The sequence below is a fragment of the Leptidea sinapis genome, chromosome 13, assembly GCF_905404315.1.
Source record: "Leptidea sinapis chromosome 13, ilLepSina1.1, whole genome shotgun sequence".
NCBI lineage: Eukaryota > Metazoa > Arthropoda > Insecta > Lepidoptera > Pieridae > Leptidea > Leptidea sinapis.
In genome coordinates this window covers 11,064,089-11,084,626 of record NC_066277.1, presented here as the reverse complement: position 1 = coordinate 11,084,626, position 20,538 = coordinate 11,064,089, and the positions used below count along the sequence as shown (strand labels likewise).

General features: G+C 35.5%; 1 protein-coding gene across 1 annotated transcript; it reads right to left on the bottom strand.

Annotated features, from left to right (window-relative positions):
- Positions 1-11,363: 11,363 nt before the first annotated feature.
- On the bottom strand, positions 11,364-19,672 carry LOC126967428 (ADP-ribosylation factor-like protein 6). The gene is made up of 5 exons (XM_050811888.1): positions 19,526-19,672; positions 17,207-17,439; positions 15,664-15,792; positions 14,214-14,342; positions 11,364-12,419 (listed from the first exon to the last, which is right to left on the bottom strand). Exons 2-5 carry the CDS (start codon positions 17,382-17,384, stop codon positions 12,289-12,291), a joined length of 567 nt encoding a protein of 188 aa, XP_050667845.1. The 5' UTR covers positions 17,385-17,439; positions 19,526-19,672; the 3' UTR covers positions 11,364-12,288.
- Between the last annotated feature and the right edge of the window lie 866 nt (positions 19,673-20,538).

Sequence of the window (20,538 nt, the reverse complement as noted above, 5' to 3'; positions counted from 1 at the left end):
AAAATACATAAAAACGGTTCTTTCAAGGGTGAGATGACCTCAATTAATTTTCGTGTTATTTCATATTAATATTATATTGATAGATATATAATATATTTTAGTTCTTATTTTATTTTGTGGCCTAATTTAATTGAATAGCTTGTCATTTTCGCCTATAATTGAGGTTAGAGAGAGTGAGGAGGAATGTTATTGTATGTTATTGTAAATATATAAATTAATATACTTCTGAGAGCACAAACTTGTTACTAGTTGTTACCCACAATTTGCTTGTTTGTAAAACGTATCAAATGATCAAAGAAATTATTTCCACATACTTGGTTATTCAATTAATAAAAGTATGTATTGATACTCGTATCAGTACACAAGCGGCCCTATCGCCGCGTTCGTCACGTAGCCGCTATCCTCACAGCTCACGTAGCCGTAGACAGACTCCAATTAGTAGAACATGAAGATATAACTTACTTTCTCCTACGTTGAGTGAACAATTGGATATTGATCTGCAGATATGTTATGTACAAGTTGTTACTTTAAACATTTTTGTTTACCATTTGTTACTTACAAATTGTAACACTTGCCTCAATTAGTAGCTACTATTATGAATAAGCTTTTTATATACAGATAATATTTGAAGACAAAATTTTATAAACGATGCGGGACTCGAACCCACGATCTCTCTCGTTCCGTGCGAGTCCTCTTCCAACTGAGCTAACCATTCGAGTAAAGTATCGTCATAAAATCTTGTATGCTTTGTTCAACTCTCAGGTTGTGGCTTTATCTAATGGATCTACTTTACAGTTGATAACCTGCTCAACCCCAGTATTTGCATATTAGGAAATTGACTTGAGATGTCACACTTGCAAATCTAAGCAATTTGTTATGTTTTTAAAAGTGATAACCCTCACTTCAAAGTCATCACTTGAAGTGAGGGTTTGAATTGAAATTGAATCACTTTTATGTTTCATTAATAACGTTGTTATAATTAAACAAGAATCATTCAAAATCAAATAAAGTTTATTCAATTAAGCTTAAGCTAAGCGCTTTTGAATTGTCACTTTAAAAATACAAGAAACTCAACGGCCTCTCTTTTCAATTAATAGAGTATTTTATAATGGCTGTAATATACATAACAAACTAGTTCATAAGGTGTTTTAGCTTCATTTCTAGTTATTATTTTTACATCTCATATTCGAGATTTATTCCACTATTTTATTACGATCAAAGATATCTTAGTTCCTGACATACGGTCCACTGAAAATGTTCTTCCCTACAAGCGAAACATGACTTTAGGACATCGCTTCTAAGCAGTTTCTCTTATTTAAATACTTTATATTGAGATGAAAGATTAAAGAAATACTTTATATTTTCCATTATAAGAGTTTAACGCAAGTATGTAATATACAATGCAAACTATAAGGTTCTTTACGTTAATTTCTTGTTATTATTTGTACATCTCATCTTCAAGATTGATTCTACTCTTTCATTACGATCAAAGAGACCTTAGTTACCCACCAGTGGGAGGCTCTTTTGCACAGGAAGCCGGCTAGATTATGGGTACCACAACGGAGCCTATTCCTGCTGTGACGCAGTAATGTGCCGTACCTAGTAACATTACTGGGGAAATGAGACTTTACATCTTATTTCTCAAGGTGACGAGCGCAATTGTAGTGCCACTCTGAATTTTTGAATTTTTCAAGAATCCTGAGCGGTACTGCATTGTAATGGGAAGGGCCTATCAATTACCATCAGCTAAACGTCCCGATCGGACCGTCCCCTATTTGCATAAAAAAAAGTTCCTGAAATACAGAACACTCAAAATGTTCTTCCCTATAAGAGATACAGGGCTTTTGGAAATCACTTCTTGGGAGATTCTCTGAATACTATTTATTGAGAAGAAAGAAAAAAAATACAGTATAAGGTTTAAAGCATGTATTTAAAATGAGTTCGATTGACGTGGTAGAAGCGTCTACAATTAAGTTAACAACTGTGGCGTAGCAAGTTAATTAATTCGATAAACTATTTTTTTACCGGTGATAAAAAAATAAAATTAACACTCTTGGGATATGTAACGAATATAGCAAGTAGAATTAATAACAATTATTGAACTGAAAAAACTTATTGTGAGTATTTTTTCATTTTTATTTTATATATATTATACTTTTTCTTTATTAATTTGCTGGCATTATTTATTCTCTGCACTATATAATTATGGAAACTTTTATTTGTCAATGATCTAAATTTTATTTTTTAAGTGTATTAAGTTGTACTGTTTGTTTTCCGAATACTATAAGGTAAATTAAATAAAAAATTTAATAACCTTGATTATAAGTATAAAATATATAATATGTTCTAAGTTGGTACTTGTATAAGTTTATTTATTTCAATAATAGCTAAAAAAAATTGCGTTTTGAATGTCCGCGATCTCCTGGAAACATAGTTGTGTTCAAATAATCTGGGTGTCAACAATAAGACCACATTCTAGCACTCCATAACGTGCTGTTTGGAGAAAATATTTTGTTATTCTGCTGGTAGTGGTAAGGCATTCGCCCATGGACACCCGGAAGATCAGGGGTCGAGAGTTGTGTTACTGGCCTTTAAAATCACGGCAAGTGATTTGAAAAGCTATTCTGTTTCCTGTTGCCGACTTCCACGAGTAGGTTGTGTGACGTTTATCCACAATGCGGTTCTAGTGGAACACATCATCCTTTATCGTTCAATAAAACTTTGTTTTTTCACTTTTTTGACCGACTTTGTAATAGACGGAGATTATCAAGTCGTATACATAACTTTTATGTTTGTTGCCTCGGAACTCCTTTCTTTGTCAGATTTTTGAATCGTTTCACTTGAAAGAGTCCTAAAAGAGTGGTCGTATTATAAAAGTATATAGATCTATTAGTGGAACCTGTGAGTAATCGAGGAAATAATAAAACCATTACTGTGTTTCGGTCTGATGGGCGCCGTAGCTAGTGAAATTACTGCGCAAATGAGACTTAATATATTATGTCTCAAGGTGACAAGCGCAGTTGTAGTCTCGCTCAGAATCTATGGGTCTTTCAAGAATCCTGAGTGGCACTGCATTAAAATGGGCAGGCCGCATCAATTACCATCAGCTGAACGTCCTGCTCGTCTAGTCATTTATTGTCATAAAAAAAATTGTACACAGCAAGTACCATTTGGTGACGTGGATCTGATGAAGATGTCCATAATAATAGTAATTTATAATCGTGTGAATTTTACAATTTTTTATCCACTTTAAAATGAACAAAAAAAGACTGAGTTGAAAATAAAAACATAGCAATTAAAAATATCATCGAAGTCGTAAAGTTTCAAAACAACATGAATAAAACACAGACAGATTGTTTCTCATAAATCACTTGTACAACGTGTTCATGATTTATGGGAGAACATGAATATTGAGCTGACAGACACGGGGTAGGGGGGAGGGGGAAGAGGGAGTAGGGATATTATAAACAAACTCGAACCCACGAAATAAAAACCGTAGAAATAATTAATTTAAATTTACTTTTCAAGCGAAATAATATACATGCTATTATTAACGTACGTTATAATATTAGCATAAAGCAACAGATATATTCCTATTAAACTTTCATAATTATTATTCTTAATCATAAAGTGGTATATTTGTAAGTCTATTGTAATGTTATATAAAGCTGTTGGATTATAAGTAAATAAATAAATAAATACATGGAATGTGCACTGAACCAAAGAAACAGTTGTTTACTAACTAAAATCAAAACTATCTAGAAGTAAAGATTAGGAGCAAATAGAACTGCAACAAATTCAAGAGCTGTAGTACTATGGAGATTGAAAGATATTTTTTGACAAAATATTACTCTTAAGATGCTTTCTTTAAGCAGAGATGAAACTAGAAATCTCAAAACTGAATGACGACTTAGCAAACATCCACGTACCACAAGACTACTCCAGATGAAAATTTCTGAGTGAATGATGGCGAGCCTTCAACTTGAGTACTTACCTTACTTAAGTTGTTTATGTTTAGTTTTTTGAGTACCAGAAAATGCAGCTGGGAGGATATTATGACATCAAAATTAATTAAAGCTACTATTTTTCTTAAGCAGATAGGACTGAGCTTTATATCATATCAAGATTAGTATGAACTATTCAAATCTCAATAAAATTTGAAACATGATACAGTCACTGCTGCTCTTGTCATGTATATAATGTTATTATTTCTAACCGATATTTAAAGCGGTTTCCTCAAAACTTCATTTAACCGTAAGAATAGCTATGTGTTTAACTATGTCCAGGTCTCACATTTATAAGCGCTCTCATGAACAACGGTTCATAAATGCGTCAAACACCAAGTAAATTACAATTGTCCTGCCTTATCTCGCCTTATTAATTAAATGTTTTATATCACTTGAATAATATAGTTATAATACTTACTAAATATTTGTCTGTATATTTATAAAATCCAACTCACCTGCGGGTGTACAACAACCAAACACACAAACATATTATCATATCACACTCACGAACATAAGCATCGCTGGGTGACTACGTCGTACTACGTCGGGCTACGGCGCTACGACCGTGCGTGTAGCCGTTTACAAGATTCGCGGTAAACTGAAGTTCCTTTGTACGAAACTTGGCGAGAGTGCAAAAACAGTGTTGGATTTTTTAAAAAACATTAAAATTCGCAGCAAAATTGCGTTCAACATGTAAGTAGTATAATTACGAAAAGATTATTTGTACTTTAAAGTGGCATATGGTCTAATTCATCGCCATTGTATACGCTACAAGGAAACATTTATGACTAACTAACGTATTGGTCTGTCGAAATGCGTGACAAATATAATTAAATCTATTAGGGGGACAAATGAAATAACGTGTCACCTGATGTTGTTATCATCGCTGCCAAGATTCTCCTGCAAAACAAGAGGAATCACAGGAGTGTTGTTGTTTTGTACTACGCTGTACCCGCTCTTCTTGAAGCTAAAATATGAATGATAACAAAGTACAAATACTTATATTTGAAGGAGGTCCGTAGGCAACCTTAGGCAACCATTAAAAACCAGTATAGATAAATTAAGATTAAACCGTCATTGCTATTATGAAGTTATGTTTACTAGTAACAAATTGAACTTATTAAAAAAATGACTGGAACAAATATCCTAAGATGTTGGAATAAAAAAAAAATAAAATTAAGAATCTATCTAAGAAAATATCTGTGTGGACAAATTCATAGTTTTTCAGTTTATAGGAGAAAAAAAAAGATAAAAAGATTACCAGTGGATTATCCTTTGCACAGGATTCCGGCTAGATTATGGGTACCAAAACGACGCCTTTTTCTGCCGTGAAGCAGTAATGTGTAAGCATTACTGTGTTTCCGTCTGAAGGGCGCGTAGTTAGTGAAATTACTGGACAAATGAGGCTGAACATCTTATATATCAAGGTGATGAGCGCAGATGTAGTGCGACTCAGAATTTTGGGTTTTTTAAGAATCCTGAGCGGCACTGCATCGTAATGGGCTGAACGTACTGCTCCTCTGGTCTCTCATTGTCATAAAAAAAAATTCTGAAAAGTTAAGGATGAGAATGTTACTGTTAAAGAAGAAACAAATGAGACTGAACATTTCTCGAGCTTCTTTGAAACTGTTACAACATCATCAGATGAGGTTATTTTAATCTTGTAACTTTGTTTTTACATTACATCTTTGCGTAAAAATTGCATTCTAATTATTTTTTTAGTTTACGCAACGTGCGTTTTTGTTTTAATCTTTTTCCTTTCCGTATATAAAACTTCCTTCCTGATGTCACAAGTCGACCGCATCTAACTATCAAGGAACTAGGGGCGTGGTTTTAGTATCGTTTGACAAGAGTTGAGAAGCTAGTAGAGATTGCATATCCGATCATAATGCTATCATTCTTATTAAAAGGTGATGCATATTTATTGAGAAATTACAAAAAAATGTTTCTAACCTGAAAACTGAACAAAAGCAAAGATTTTGGAGTGGACAGAAGTCTGAACCTTAAATACGTCTAGATAAAAAGTCTCTTGCCGTTAGATAACCGATAAAAACAGGGCAGGAATATTAATTTAGTGTGCGTGACAAACTACGTCTTACACTCGCGATTTGTATTACACTTTGTGTGAATTACTCAAAATAGAATTTAATTCTAAAGACGTTCTTCGACGTTTTCACAGTTTCCATAGTCTGTCTAGACGTATAAATGATCTAGAGTATGAAAGTCTGTTCGAGTCCCGCATCGTTCATAAATTTTATCATCAAATTTTATTTGTGTACATAGAAAGTTGACAGACAGACGGATTCTGCTAAACGAGCGGGTAACTGATGTTAAGTGATCACAGCCGCCTACTCTCTTGCAACACCAGAGGAATCACAGGACCATAGTCATAAAGGTTAACGCGCTTTTTTAAAGGTACCCGCCGTCTCCTTCTGGAAACACCGCACTGTAGACGATCAACGAAAACGATTGACAGTGACAAATGACGCTATGGCATGTGGGGGTCGAATATTATAGCCAATAATAAGAATTAAAAGGCGAGCGGTTCAGTATAATTGTCACATAACATCATTTTTTATGATTATTTAAACATTATATATATGACGAGGAAAGAACCTCTGTATTGTTTTTAAAAGGTGTGACGTCATTACTGCTGACATCACAATTGCTATCTTGCTGAAGATCACTCATTGGTTCTTCCAAAGAAAACTACTCGAGTAAGTATTTTATTACTTTCGTTTATTCAACGGACAGCGTTATGACGTCCCAGAGAGGTCCGTACCGTACGACAGCCCGAGACTGACTCAAATGTCGACCGTCTGTATTTATAGGACCCGGCGCACGTGCTACTCCACTTGTTTTGAAATGCGGCCGTGTTTATGGGGCTCGGTGCACGTGCACGTGTTTTCAATTCGTGTTGTAGTATTTGCGCCGATATATATATATATCTTAATATATTATATAAACTACGTGACACGTTGTTTGTCCTCGATGGACTCCTAAACTAATGAACGGATTTTCATGGGGATTACTTCATGGAGTGCAGTTTGGTCCAACTTGAGAAATAGGATAGTTTTTATTTCGATTTGGGACCCATAATTATTTTTATTTTCAATATTTGTTTTGTATGGACATATTTTCTGTGAGAGAATTTATTGACGCACGGTTTGACAGTTCTGTTGTGAAACAATTTCATTATAACAACAGGGAGCATTTGTTACGAAATAATTCTTGATGTTTTGAAATATTATTGGCAATTTCCTATAAACCAGTATTTTTTATCACCCACCGAACAACGTCTGTCGGGGCAGCTAGTATATTATAATAATAATTTAAATTATATTAAAAACTTATAATTCGGTTCAAGTCAAAATAATCGTGAAAAAATTACGTGATTGATAGTTAATATCGATCACTCTCCTTTGAAATAGAAAAGCTGGACTCGTGAGAATCGACCCCTAGGACTGCATCTTTTGTGGCGCAAAGGGCAAGTTACAGGCCTTCTACCCTGCAACTCCTTCGACCATCGCGTTTCAGTCTGTACGACCTCAGCCGGCGACAAGCCCTGCACAACCGGGTCCTAAGCTGTGAAGCAGGAAGTCAGCTAACTGGGATCAAATGTGTCACTTCATATCATACAAGTACTATGTCTAGATTGAGGTCCTAGTAGACAAGCTTAGGAATCCCGGAGCTTGTCTCACGCCATCTGTGAGCAGTCCTGTTCTTTCCAGCAGCCACAACAATAACAGCCACACATACAAACTGCATGGAAAATCACAACCTGAGAGTTGAACAAGGCATACAAGATTTATCAACGATACGTCACTCGAACGGTGGGCTCGGTTTTAAGAGCGCTCTCACGGAATGCGAGAGGTGGCGCGTTCGAGCCCCGCATCGTTCATTAATTTCGTTTCAAATTTTATTTGTGTACATAGAAAGTTGACAGACAGAAGGATTCTGAATAAGGAGCGTACGGGTCACCTGATCTTAAGTGATTACCGCCGCCCAAACTCTCTTGCAACACCAGAGGAATCTCAGGACCGTGGTCAGCCATTGAGAAAAGTTTACGTGCTTTTTTGAAGGTATGTCGTATACTCCTGGAAACATCGCACAAGAAAGTTCCTTGTAAGCCGCGCTATAGACGAACGCCACACATATTGGGGATGCAGCTATCCTAATGTGTGACGCAATACATTTACATTTGCCATATATGTATATATGTAATAGCACTTATTAGGACCAGAATTTTTCAAATCTAAAATAATTCCAAAATTCTCGGCATTTTTGACATCTTTCATATTTACAGAACGAAGCTTGTGGTGCTCCAGCGAATCACTATTCACCTGGTGTTGCTATTATCATATAGAATATTTGAATAAAATATGAATAGAGTGCTCAGATTACTCCACGTTAAAAGTTTTATGAACAGTTTCAGCCATCTTGGTGCCTCTCACCGCCATTATGAGATCATTCTCTCCGCTCTACAGTTTACCGACACAGGTATAGTTGAGTGAAATGAATGCCATTAAAGTAATTTTTGCATAAAATGTTTTAAGCTCTTTATTTAGAGATGACAACTAGCGAGCTCCCGCGATTTTGTCCGTGTTGATAATTTCGTTACAATACTGTCGATTACCGTAAGAGTTTTTGTCTAAATTAGATTGGTATCGCCCTAATCATATTAACGGACTTCAAAAAAGGAGGAGGTTCTCAGTTCGTCGGTATGTTTCTTTTTTGCTTTTTACCTCAAAACTTTGGACTGTGTGAAAATCTTTTAATGATTCTTTTCTTTTTGAAATCTGGTGCTTCCCATGTAGTCCCATTGCAATTTGGTCCAGATCTGACAATGGCAACCATAAAAGTCTTTAATTTGTGTGCGACAAATTAATTTTAAATCTAAGCCCCCGTAGCCATTAAAGTTACTTCAAAGCCGACTATGATGCTATTAAAAAAGGCTACGTCCGCATAGAAAGACGGCTTGCTTAGCCCCTAGAGCCTCGTGGCTTGAATCCTGACTACTTGACTACTACTACCACGGTGGCCACCCTAGAAGTGGGTCGCTAGTTGCCTTGGTCATTTTACTGTAGGAACGTTGAAGAGATGTTGCGTTCTAAAAAAGATTTTAACTGTTTCTTACAAAAAGTTCTTCTTTAAAATATACGGCCTTAACCATTGTTTTGGGTTCATGATATAAATAATGTACCTCTTCCCACAGTTTCTTTAACAAAACTGCATTTTTACTATGGAGTTCATTAGCTGTACTCTCTCTTCACAGTGATTTTAAAAACTGATGCAATAAATATTTCATCAATTTTTGCTTAGATAATCAAACGTCTAGATAGAGTCTCTTGCTCTTAGACAACCGATGAAAACAAGCCAGGAATATTAGTTTAGTGGGCGTGACAAGCTACGTCTTGCACTCGCGATTTGTATGAGTATATTTTTTCAACGTTTTCACAGCTGTCATCTAGACGTATCAATGATCTAAGTATTTTTATTCTTTTAAAATGCCTCGCCCTTTAATATTGACATCAAAACCAACACGATTGTTTTCTTTCAACACAGGCGACTAACAAGCCCCCTGGCGATCAGTGCGACCGTTCGCAATAGTTTTGAACGTTCGTTTTTTGCGTGGTGATTTGCAGGCTCGCCAAGCACGCCACCTGTCTATGCAGACGTAACCTTAGAGTTTTACATGGCTGGACCAACTAAAAGAAAAACATGTTAATGAAATGGTTTCTGTTTTATATAATAAGTTGTGGAAAACTATATTCGGATGCCTCACAGCCCTCAAAATCCAAGCAGAGGACCTAGCCCACTTGTGTTCCCTGAGGATACTTCGCCTTTTAAGAAGGCATTTATTTTATCGGCATTGATTCCTTTAGAATTCTTTTTGATGTAATTTCTAATATAAGTACTAGATACTATTACCGCTTCGGAAACAAATGGCGCTCTGAGAGAGAAGAAGTGGCGCAAGAAACTCTCCCAGCATAATTTTTTTGCGTTATTTTTTAATTATATATATATATATATATATATATATATATATATATATATATATATATATATATATATATATATATATATATATATATGTCATTTATTTCAGGCATTTTAAACCCATTATAGTAAATTGAATAAGATGTATATAAAAATAAAATTTTTAATAAAAAAAAATTAATATTTTTTTTATTAAAAATTTTATTTTAATATTGTCATTGCTATTGCTATAAAATAATCATAATCTAGTTACAGGCTGTCCGATCACTTAGATATTCAGCTGTTGAGTAGTAGGATTAACGACAGAGCCATTTTTAATAAATAAATTAAATTTATTTATAGATAATGCCTGAACAGTGGCTGGGACTTTATTATAAAAGTGTATATATTTACCCTTAAAGCTATTATGTAACTTATGAAGCCTACTAGAATTAGTTACAAGCAATCCCTTATTTCTAGTGTTATTAAAGTGTTATAAGTGTGTCTTACGGCTGTATCCCAACATCCAGTCTATCTCTTACTTGAGATAAAAATCGTAACTATCGTTGACTTTTCTGTCCCAATAAACTTATCGACAGTAACTTACCTTACCCGTACATGCTGTCTGTAGTGTATTAGGCCAGGAGGATGTGATTTAGATACAATTAAGAACTCTGATTTATATCTATATTGATAATTTCTCTAAGCGTTAGCGAAACTACCTCATCGCAACGAATATAGTCGTTACTAGGGCGTGCGTGCAGGCGGTCCAAATAATCTACAGATTAAAGGGCTCATTTCCCCAATAATAATTATATAATGTTATTATTATATTATAGTAAAATTATGTCAAGTTTAAAAAAATCTCGTTAAATAACTGGGTAATGGTAAGTTACATTTAACATGGTAAGAAAATTTATTGAATTAGGCGTTACTTTGCGGAAATCCATAATTACACAAATGATTTAAGCCTTCTTTAGTGTTAATTCCGCCAATATTCGTTTTTAAAACAATTCGACACGTGTTTCGCCTCTACACGAGGCATCCTCAGGACGTGTTGTCTCGCCAAAATCTGGCACGAAATATTTCGTGTATTTCGAAATATATTGGCGGAATTAACACTAAAGAAGGCTTAAATCATTTGTGTATAAATGGTAAGGCTATCATTAATTAATGTTTAATGAGTCAGTAATTCATGATTGAAAATAAGTTTATATTTTTCAATTATTGATTTAATATCATTTCAACATTTCATATTATTAGAAAAAGGTTCTTACAGACATTAATAACATTCGTAAGCTATTATGTAACCAAATATTTTTAACAATTCAAATAAATGATCAGTTAATGATTAAATTTCTAAAAATTCTACAACTATATTTAAATAATATTATTAATTATAAATAATGAAAGAAAACGGTCCACCAACCACACAGTTCTGACGTGACAAACAAACATACTTTAAAAATATATTTAAGAGAAAAAAGGTTAAAATTTAATTATCATAATATCTAACACTCTAAACACTGTTTTTATTTATTATTTTTTCCAAATACCGACTATAACATATTGTACTAGCTGATGTCCGCGACTTCGGCCGCGTAGATAAAGGGTTTTTAAAGATCATGTCCTATTCCCGTTCCGGTTCCCGTTTTCCCTCCCGTTTCCAACATATTTTATGAATCTTATTTCGAGAAAGATTGCTATGGCAAACTAAACCTGCTACTGATAAGCTCATCGACGTGAATTTCAATTATTCACAAATCCCGCAGGAACCATGAATTATTCTGGTTAAAAATGTAGCCTTTGTCCTTTCCCAAGCTCTAGTCAGCGATAGCTGTAACAAATTTCATCAAAATTGATTCAGTAGCTGCGGCGTACAAGCGTAATAAACAAATTGGCATTCACATATTAATATGGATATTGTCACCATCAGAAGTGTACTATTTTGATACGGGAATTAAAAAACAATTCTAAAATCTATATTATAACACAATTTTTATTTTCTGCTTCTATCATTCGCTTTTCTCTTCACTCGTCGGAATGAAATACCATCTGAGCGAAATGCGATCACTAAATACGATTAGTCAGTAAGTTAAAAGACCAGACAAACTTTCACCTTTCAGTTATTCCTGGGTTTAGGTATCGCCTAATAAAACTTACATAGCAATACTTAATGTTAATAATTATAATTAATATAAAATTTAATAGTCCCCAATACGGGAAGCTCAATGGATGGCTTATAATCGCTGGCTTCCATCTGTGTTCAGTATCCATCATCCACATCAAAAGTTCTAAATCCCTAATGCTTGGTCTTCATCTCCCGCAGCTGGCGTGCAAGCCAGGCGATTCCGTCTGCCACTCCGGCGCCGCTGAGCGCGCTTGATGCGCAGATATGCCACGGCTTGTCCGAGATGCGTTCCAGACCCAGAGCTGCAAACATTGAACGAGGAGTTAAGGTTTGGGAATATTATAACCATATACCAGTGGGAGATTCCTTTGCACAGGATGCCGGCTAGATTATGGGTACCACAACGGCGCCTATTTCTGCCGTGAAGCAACAATGTAAGCGTTATTGTGTTTCGGTCTGAAGGTCGCCGTAGCTAGAAATTAACATGAAATTAACATCAGCATGTCTGAAGGTGACGAGGCAATTGTAGTGCCGCTCAGAATATTTTGGTTTCTCAAGAATCCTGAGCGGCACTGCATTGTAATGGGCAGGGCTTATCAATTACCATCAGCAGGACGCTCTCCTGCTCGACTCATCCCTTACTGTCATAAAAGAAATTCAGATGGTGAGCCAGTATATTTGGCTCCAGACGAGGCAATTTAGAAGAAATAGATTTAGATAATTTTTCATGAAATACGAGCAGAAACGAGCGTATGATGGAACTTGATGGAAGATACTCTCCATACTTTATACTCTATTGCAACACCGAAGGTATTACATAGCTTCTTGAAAACTACTGACTGTGCACTGTGGGGGAATACGACAAAATTGTTGGAGAAGATATTTTTTTTTAATGCGATGATGAAATTCAGTGTAAGTATTATTATATAATAGACATAATATTGAATACGAAACAACTGTAGGAGGATATCAGTGACGCTGGAACATCCAGACTTTCCAATAAAATCACGCTCTGTGAGAGACAAGAAACATCGAATATAAAGTATGAATGAATGAATGAAAACTTTATTAATAACAAAAACAAACCACACAGAATTAAAATACAAGTAAAAAGCCTGACAGAGTAGAAATAATAATTCAGAAATAATAACATTAAAAAAAATACGAAAGGAAAAAATATATACATTATATCATTTATATACATGCACTAGCTGACCCGGCAAACGTTGTTTTGCCATATAAAGTATATATCACGCGATAGTTTTATAAGTAATAAAATATTGCCTATATTATAGCCTGTACATCATTTTGTTCTATTGTCAATAGTTTTTGCCCTTGTGTTACAAAATAGCAATTATTACGGATCCCTAATTTTGAAAAAAAAAATAACCTATAGCCTTCCTCGATAAATGGACTACCCAACACTGAAAGAATAATTCAAATCGGACCAGTAGTACCAGAGATTAGCGCGTTCAAACAAACACTGCAGCTTTATAATATTAGTATAGATAATATTATAGTGATTTTCTAAATTTAAAAGCACTGTGTTGCAGTAATTGCTATCAGCTATCTATATATCAGTAAATAAATTATAAAGACTGGTACTCGTTCCAGACTCCAGTGACATATCATCAAGGCCCGCCTATGTCGTATTAACACTTGATCAACCTGTTTGTATGTTCGTTTTAACCGACTTCAAAAAAGGAGGATCATCTCAATTCATCGGTTTGTTATGTTTATTACCTCAGAACTTACGACTGGGTGAACCGATTTTGATAATTCTTTTTTTATTTGAAAGCTGGTGCTTCCCGTTGCGATCCAAAATGTAAATAGAATTAGATTAATTAGTTAGATTGTGTACAAATTATTTTTATACTTTTTAGTGCATATTATATCTATTGTTTTGGAAGTCAGTTATTTTTTTGTTAAATTTTTTTTAAATTCTGAGACCAGCTGCTAAACTAAAATTAAATTTATATAATGCGGTACCAACTATGAATAAGCGTTTCGTTCGTTTAATGTTTTAGTAGTCAGTTATGAACTCCGAAACATAGAACCTATCACGCTAATAATTTGATTGAACAGGAGTACAGTACCTGCGGCGACGTGTGACGCGGAGAGCGCGAGGGACGCGTCACTCTTGTTGGCGAACACTAGTAGCGGCACCCGCCGGCCGAACATGTCCGGGTGAGCCAGCATCAACTCCAACTCCTCACGAGCCACCACTGCCCACCAGAAACAACTTTATATTACTATATTGTAGAATATACTTATAGAACTTACAAACGCATTCGCAATCGGAAAAAAATTACCAGAAGCCCTAACATCAACTCTTAATTAGCGATTCAATTCCGATGCAGTTCAGTTTCAGTTCTGTGAGCCTACAATGAACTCTTATTGCGATTCAATTGACAACCTAAAATGAACTGCTTTGCTATTTCATACCACGACGTTATTAGAGCTATCCATTAAAGGTTGACGTCAAGTCAAGTAGGAAATTGAATCGCAAACGCAATGAACGAACTAAAACATAGTTCATTCATTCATTCGTATCATGAGGCAATATTTCAACCTACTCTGAATAGCTTATGTATCAAAGTGAGCGATTCAAAAAAGTTGCTAATTTCTTAGCGGAGAGTGAATCGTTTTGTTAATAACTTTTAAAAAATAGTGAAAAAATACAGAAAAGGAATATGGAATCGATAAAAGATGAGATGAGAATACGTTATTGTACTTTTTTGTAAATCAAAATACTGAAAATAAATACCGAACACAAAAATACTAATGACAATCGCAATTCATGGTAGGCCCGCTGATCTATTTATATGCAATTGATTTTTTTAAATAGTCTAAACTTCAGCCAGATATGGTTAGGTTCTTAGTTTTGGCTGACCTAAAATGATAAGCTATCACTCTTCCACTTAAAACCAAAATCCTCAGAAAAATTAATTGACGACTTATGTAAAGGCAGCAGGTGGAAAACACTGATGTCTTTTTTATGAAAAAAGGGACGAGACGAGAAGGACGTTCAGCTGATGGTAATTGATACGCCCTGCCCATTAAACTACAGTGCCCCTTAGGATTCTTGATAAACCCAAAAAATTCTGAGCGACACTACAATTGCACTCGTAATCTTGAGACACAAGATGCTAAGTCTCATTTGCCCAGTAATTTCACTAGCTACGGCGCCCTTCAGACCGAAACACAATAATGCTTAGACATTACTGCTTCACGGCAGGAATAGGCGCCATTGTGGTACCCATAATCTAGCTGGCATCCTATGCAAATAAGCCTCCCACTTGACCGTAAACACAAGACCATACGGCTTGAGGGGTTGCGGTAGACCAGACACCGGCTTTTAGAATGCAATCCTGGTTATCGGTGCAACTATATAGCAGGCTGGGCTTCTCGCATTGAGCAGGAACTCCAAGCCTTAGGAATCACGACAGAAGTTATATCTTGAGTAAAGGTTAGAGTGGGGGCTATATCTTGGCCAGGACGAGAGCTATTGCACCGTAGCGTCATGATATAACAGTAGCATCCCACCCAGCCGCAGGTGGTCGGCCGCGTCCACCACGAAGATGACGGCATCAGCTCGCCGGTAGTGGCGCTCCCACAGGGGCCTCATCCGCGCGGCACCCGCCACGTCCCACGCGCTGAATGACACGCCACCGCCTGCAACCAGCCGACGAGTCCGATGAGACTTGATACACGCAGAACTAAGCATTTAATTAGCATTAATAATGTAACCTGATGTATTAGTTATTTATGCAACTGTTGTTTATCTTCAGCCATAATATGAATCCTCTATAAAAGATTCTGAAACAGTTAGCTTACTGCTAACATTAAAAAAGCCAGTTGCCAAACCAATTGTCCTTATAACCATTACATCACCCAAACGAGTGTTGTAATGAATTTAAGTACAACACTCGTTTGAATGATGTAATGGTTATAAACAAAATGGGTGTTTCAATGTTGGCAATAAGCTAACTGTTTTAGAATCTTTAATAGAGGATTTAAAGCATGGGTGAGATAAAGCAGTTTTACGTGCCCATAACAATATATGAGTCTTAAAGTCCAAAAAAACATCGCACGTATAGCATAGCATACTTCGAATGCAATGATATAATATCTCTGCAACACAAACAATAATACAATATATAAGTACTATACGTTTCTGTAATTCCTCTGGTAATCACTTCATATCGGGTGGCCCGTATCTACCCTCGTTAGTCCTCCTTTTTATGAACAAATATTTGGATACTGCTATTATCGAGAATACTGGATACATGTAAATATGATCTTTAAAATGTCTTTAAACGAGCAATTCATTTATATATATATGTCATCATATCATATAATTTGAATGTCAGAAACGGCTCCACCGATTTTCATAATATTTAGCATACAGGGGATGGGGGGCGATCGGGGGCGATAAATCGATCTAGCTAGGTTTCAATTTTAAATAAAACTTAGTTTTATCCTTGTTTTAATGAGAAACAGCTACAGTAACATTAGAATACAAACGTAAATTTCGCCACTATATTGGGTGATCCGGAAAGCAGAAGACCCCGGTTCGAATCCAGATGTCCTATTCGTTTTTTCGTTTTGTTCATGTGTTGTATATTCTTAAAAATCCGAGCAAGACTTGGTCGTCCGGATATTGATTATTTACCAAAGCTCATAAATGTATTGTTACAATACAAGCATTGAGCTATAAAACTTAATTTTTAGGGATTTATTTACATAACTTGTCTTGGCTAACTTGGAAGTTTTTAAAAACGACAATACTCGATAAGAAAAAACATCATACAATGCGTATGAATGTTGACTGTCAGTATATTGTACTGCATGTGTTGATAAATATAACATTGCCGTTCTATACTGACGGATTCATACATTTTTTTAAAGGTAGGTAATTGAAGTAAATATCCTCGTTATCTACCATCTTACGGGAAGGTTACTTGCCAAAGCCGTAGAACTCTGTGAAGTTGGACTCAAATAAAAGAGAGAGTTGGAGGAAATGCGTCTCTTGCGGACTACCAATTAAGACGCCTATACCTGTTTGCTGTTCTATCAGGAATCGTACTTTGGAAATGGTCCTGCTGTTGTGCCACTGTCGGTACAGTATACTGGGCGCGCTGGTCTGGAGGTCGGAGCGCGTTCAGGAGCGTACTCTTGCCGCTGTTGTCCAGGCCGAGCACCAGCACAGATGCCGGGGTGCCTCCTCCACTCAACCATAGGGACAGCTTCTCCAGCAGACCCATGGGTGGCTTGGTGCTGCCTGATGATTTATTCAGCTGAGTGGACCTCTTAAATACACTGTAAAATGATATTTGTTGTTCGTCAGGGCTGAAACCATTTAGCATCTATAACATGAATAAGTATTTAAAATTGATGCTATCTAAGCGCTGTACAGTTATTGAAATGTATTAGATATCGCAACTCAACGTAATAAGTATCTCCATAAAATGTGATTTGATATATTAACCAGCGACCCTATTAAGACATGTAAATAAAAATATTGTAATTATATTTTTTATACAAATAATACTCAAAGAAGATCTTGACATATTTGTGAAGTGTTTGATACGAATCATGTGTCATCCCCTAATTAAGGGGCCAACACATAACTCATATGTCTACTTAATAAAAATACTGGATAACTTTTATAACTGTATTTCCTATATTATATATATAAAATTTATATGACATTTAAAGAAATTCCACCAACTATTCGATAGTTTTCGGCGATTATCGAGTTCAGTTAATTTGTTCTAAATAGTGATTTACATTGTTGCATTGTAGCTGCGATAGAATTAAAAAAAAATCTAATTCTAGTAGGTTTCGTAAGATACAAAATAGCTTCGAAAGCGCAAATGCCAAAATCGCGGCCGTTCCCAATAGACTGAAGTCTATCTCTTACTTGAGATTAAAATCGTAACTATCGTTGAATTTTCTATCCCAATAAACTTATCGACGGTAACTCACCTTATCCGTACACGCAGTCTGTCAAATGGGAGGACGTATAGCTTACCAGCGATATAGGTTTATATGGAAATTGCAATTCACGCGTCCCAACATAAGGCGATAAGAATGACTTAAAGGGTAAATTGAGACAGCTTGAGATTATTGACAGCTAATGACTGACAGTAGAAGGAAGTAATTTAACTCTATCTGTAGATAGTATATTGGGAACGGCCGTAAGCGATTGAACTGCGAGGCACTAGATAATGATTATAATTATTTTATAGCAATAGACTATAGAATTGACGCCTTCGAAATGTAGTGTTGGCGCCGTTTGCTCAAGATTCATTGGACAGCTGCTCACCGCACAAATGTCCAAGGCTAAAAAGAGCTCAGGATTAAAAAGATCAGCGTTTATCTCAATAAAGAATCCTGTAATGTTTTGGGCATATTGGGCAAGTCTAGACTGGTAGTGACGGGGAAGGTAGAGAGGTAAAGACTGAAAGGCCGAAGTCCAAAGAGATGGTCGGATAAGAATACGACAAAGAATAGCAAAAGCAATACTTAGTACATTAATTATTATATAAATGGTACTGTTTTTGGTAAAAATGCGCGATAAATATTTTAATCCTTAATCTTAGATATTAAATTTATATGTCTAGATAGTCTCTTGCTGTTAGACAACCGATAAAAACAGGCCAGGAATACTACTTTAGTGTTCGTAATGCACCCCACCTCCGTTCCAACCAGTGATTCTGATAATAAAATAGATCATTTATGTACATAGACTACGACAGCTGGGCAAACGTCGAAAAATAGACTTTAGAACTAACCTCTATTTTGAGCAATTCACGTACACTTACACAAAGTGAGATACTTAATTATTGCAAGTGCAAGACGTAGCTTGTCACGCACACTAAACTAATATTCCTGGTTTGTTTTTATCGGTTTTCTAACAGCAAGAGACTCTATCTAGACATATAAATTATCTGAGGTTAAGGATTAAAATATTTTTCCGCTCTTTTACAAACACAATACCATTTATATAATAATTAATGTACTAAGTATTGCTATTTTTCGTCGTCTTCTTATCCCACCATCTCCTCAGTCTTCGGCCTTTCAGTCTTTTCCTCTTTACCTTCTCCGTCACCACCAGTCTAGACTTGAGACTATCATCGCTTCTGCGAGCAATTTGCCCGAAAATTACAGGATTCTTTGTAGGCAAACCTGAGAAAGTCCCTGATCTTTTTAAATCCTGAGCTCTTTTAAGACATATACATTTTTGCGGAGAGCTGTCCAAGGAATCCTGAGCAGGCGCCGCCAACACCACATTTCGAGAGCATCCAATTCTATAGTCTTTTGCTATAAAATAATTAAATTGCTTTTCTGTCTAGACTCTATCAAGACGTTTAAAATATCGAATATTATAATATCATCTTACATAACAGAGGACCCGCCGTCCAAGCTCCTGAATTATTTAGCTTTCAATACCAATTTCGTTCGAATTACAAGACAAAACTAATAGAACTGACTTCCTTTTTAGAATCCCTATAATATGAATAAATATTGTCTCACAGAAATACACCCGAGTTTTAACCAAATGATTACTTGTGACTGCAGTACAAGTTGTACCACAAGTTCCGCGTTGCCATAGCGACCGACTGTCAATAATAACCTTATGCCGGGTGTAAGCCGAGAACAATAGTTAATGTCTTCTGTAAATTTCGTCAGGTAGTTTCAATTATGTGCCGTAAACAGCTATTTAAAGATGATATGAGTAATTTGTAAATTTTTAAGTTGTAAAATAACAAATTGTTTAGATTTGAAAGAGGGACATCTCAATTCAAGTTTCTAAAATGCAAATATTGGGGTTGAGCAGTTTATCAACTGTTAATTAAATCCTTCAGATGAAGCCACAACACGAGAGTTGAAAAAGTCATATCAAGATTTATGAACGTGACGTCACTCGAACGGTTGCCTCAGTGAAAGAGCGCTCGCACGGAACGGTCGCGGATTCGAGCCCCGCATCGTTAATAAATTTTGTTTTCAAATTTAATTTGTGTGATGATATGAGTAATGATAGAGTAATAACTTTAAATAATTTAGAAAGGTCACCAAAAGGGGTGGATGCAATATAATTCATTAAATATTTAAAATGTGGGATGCTTTTGTATAATGACTATTAAATTCAAATATTTTTATTCAAAATAGGATATAAAATCACTTATTGAAAGACTAAAAACAATTTTATTATGGAATATAATTCATTAATTTGTGATATTTGTGGTACAAGAATTAATTATAATAATATATTTATTACTCCTGAACCATTTTTGTTATTCTTTTAGCTTTCTACACTTCTGCTCCGTGTAACTTTCACTATTCCAATTTTCTCACTCCCTCAATATGCTTTTCAAATGGGGTGGTAAAGTTTTCGCATCGCACCCAATACTA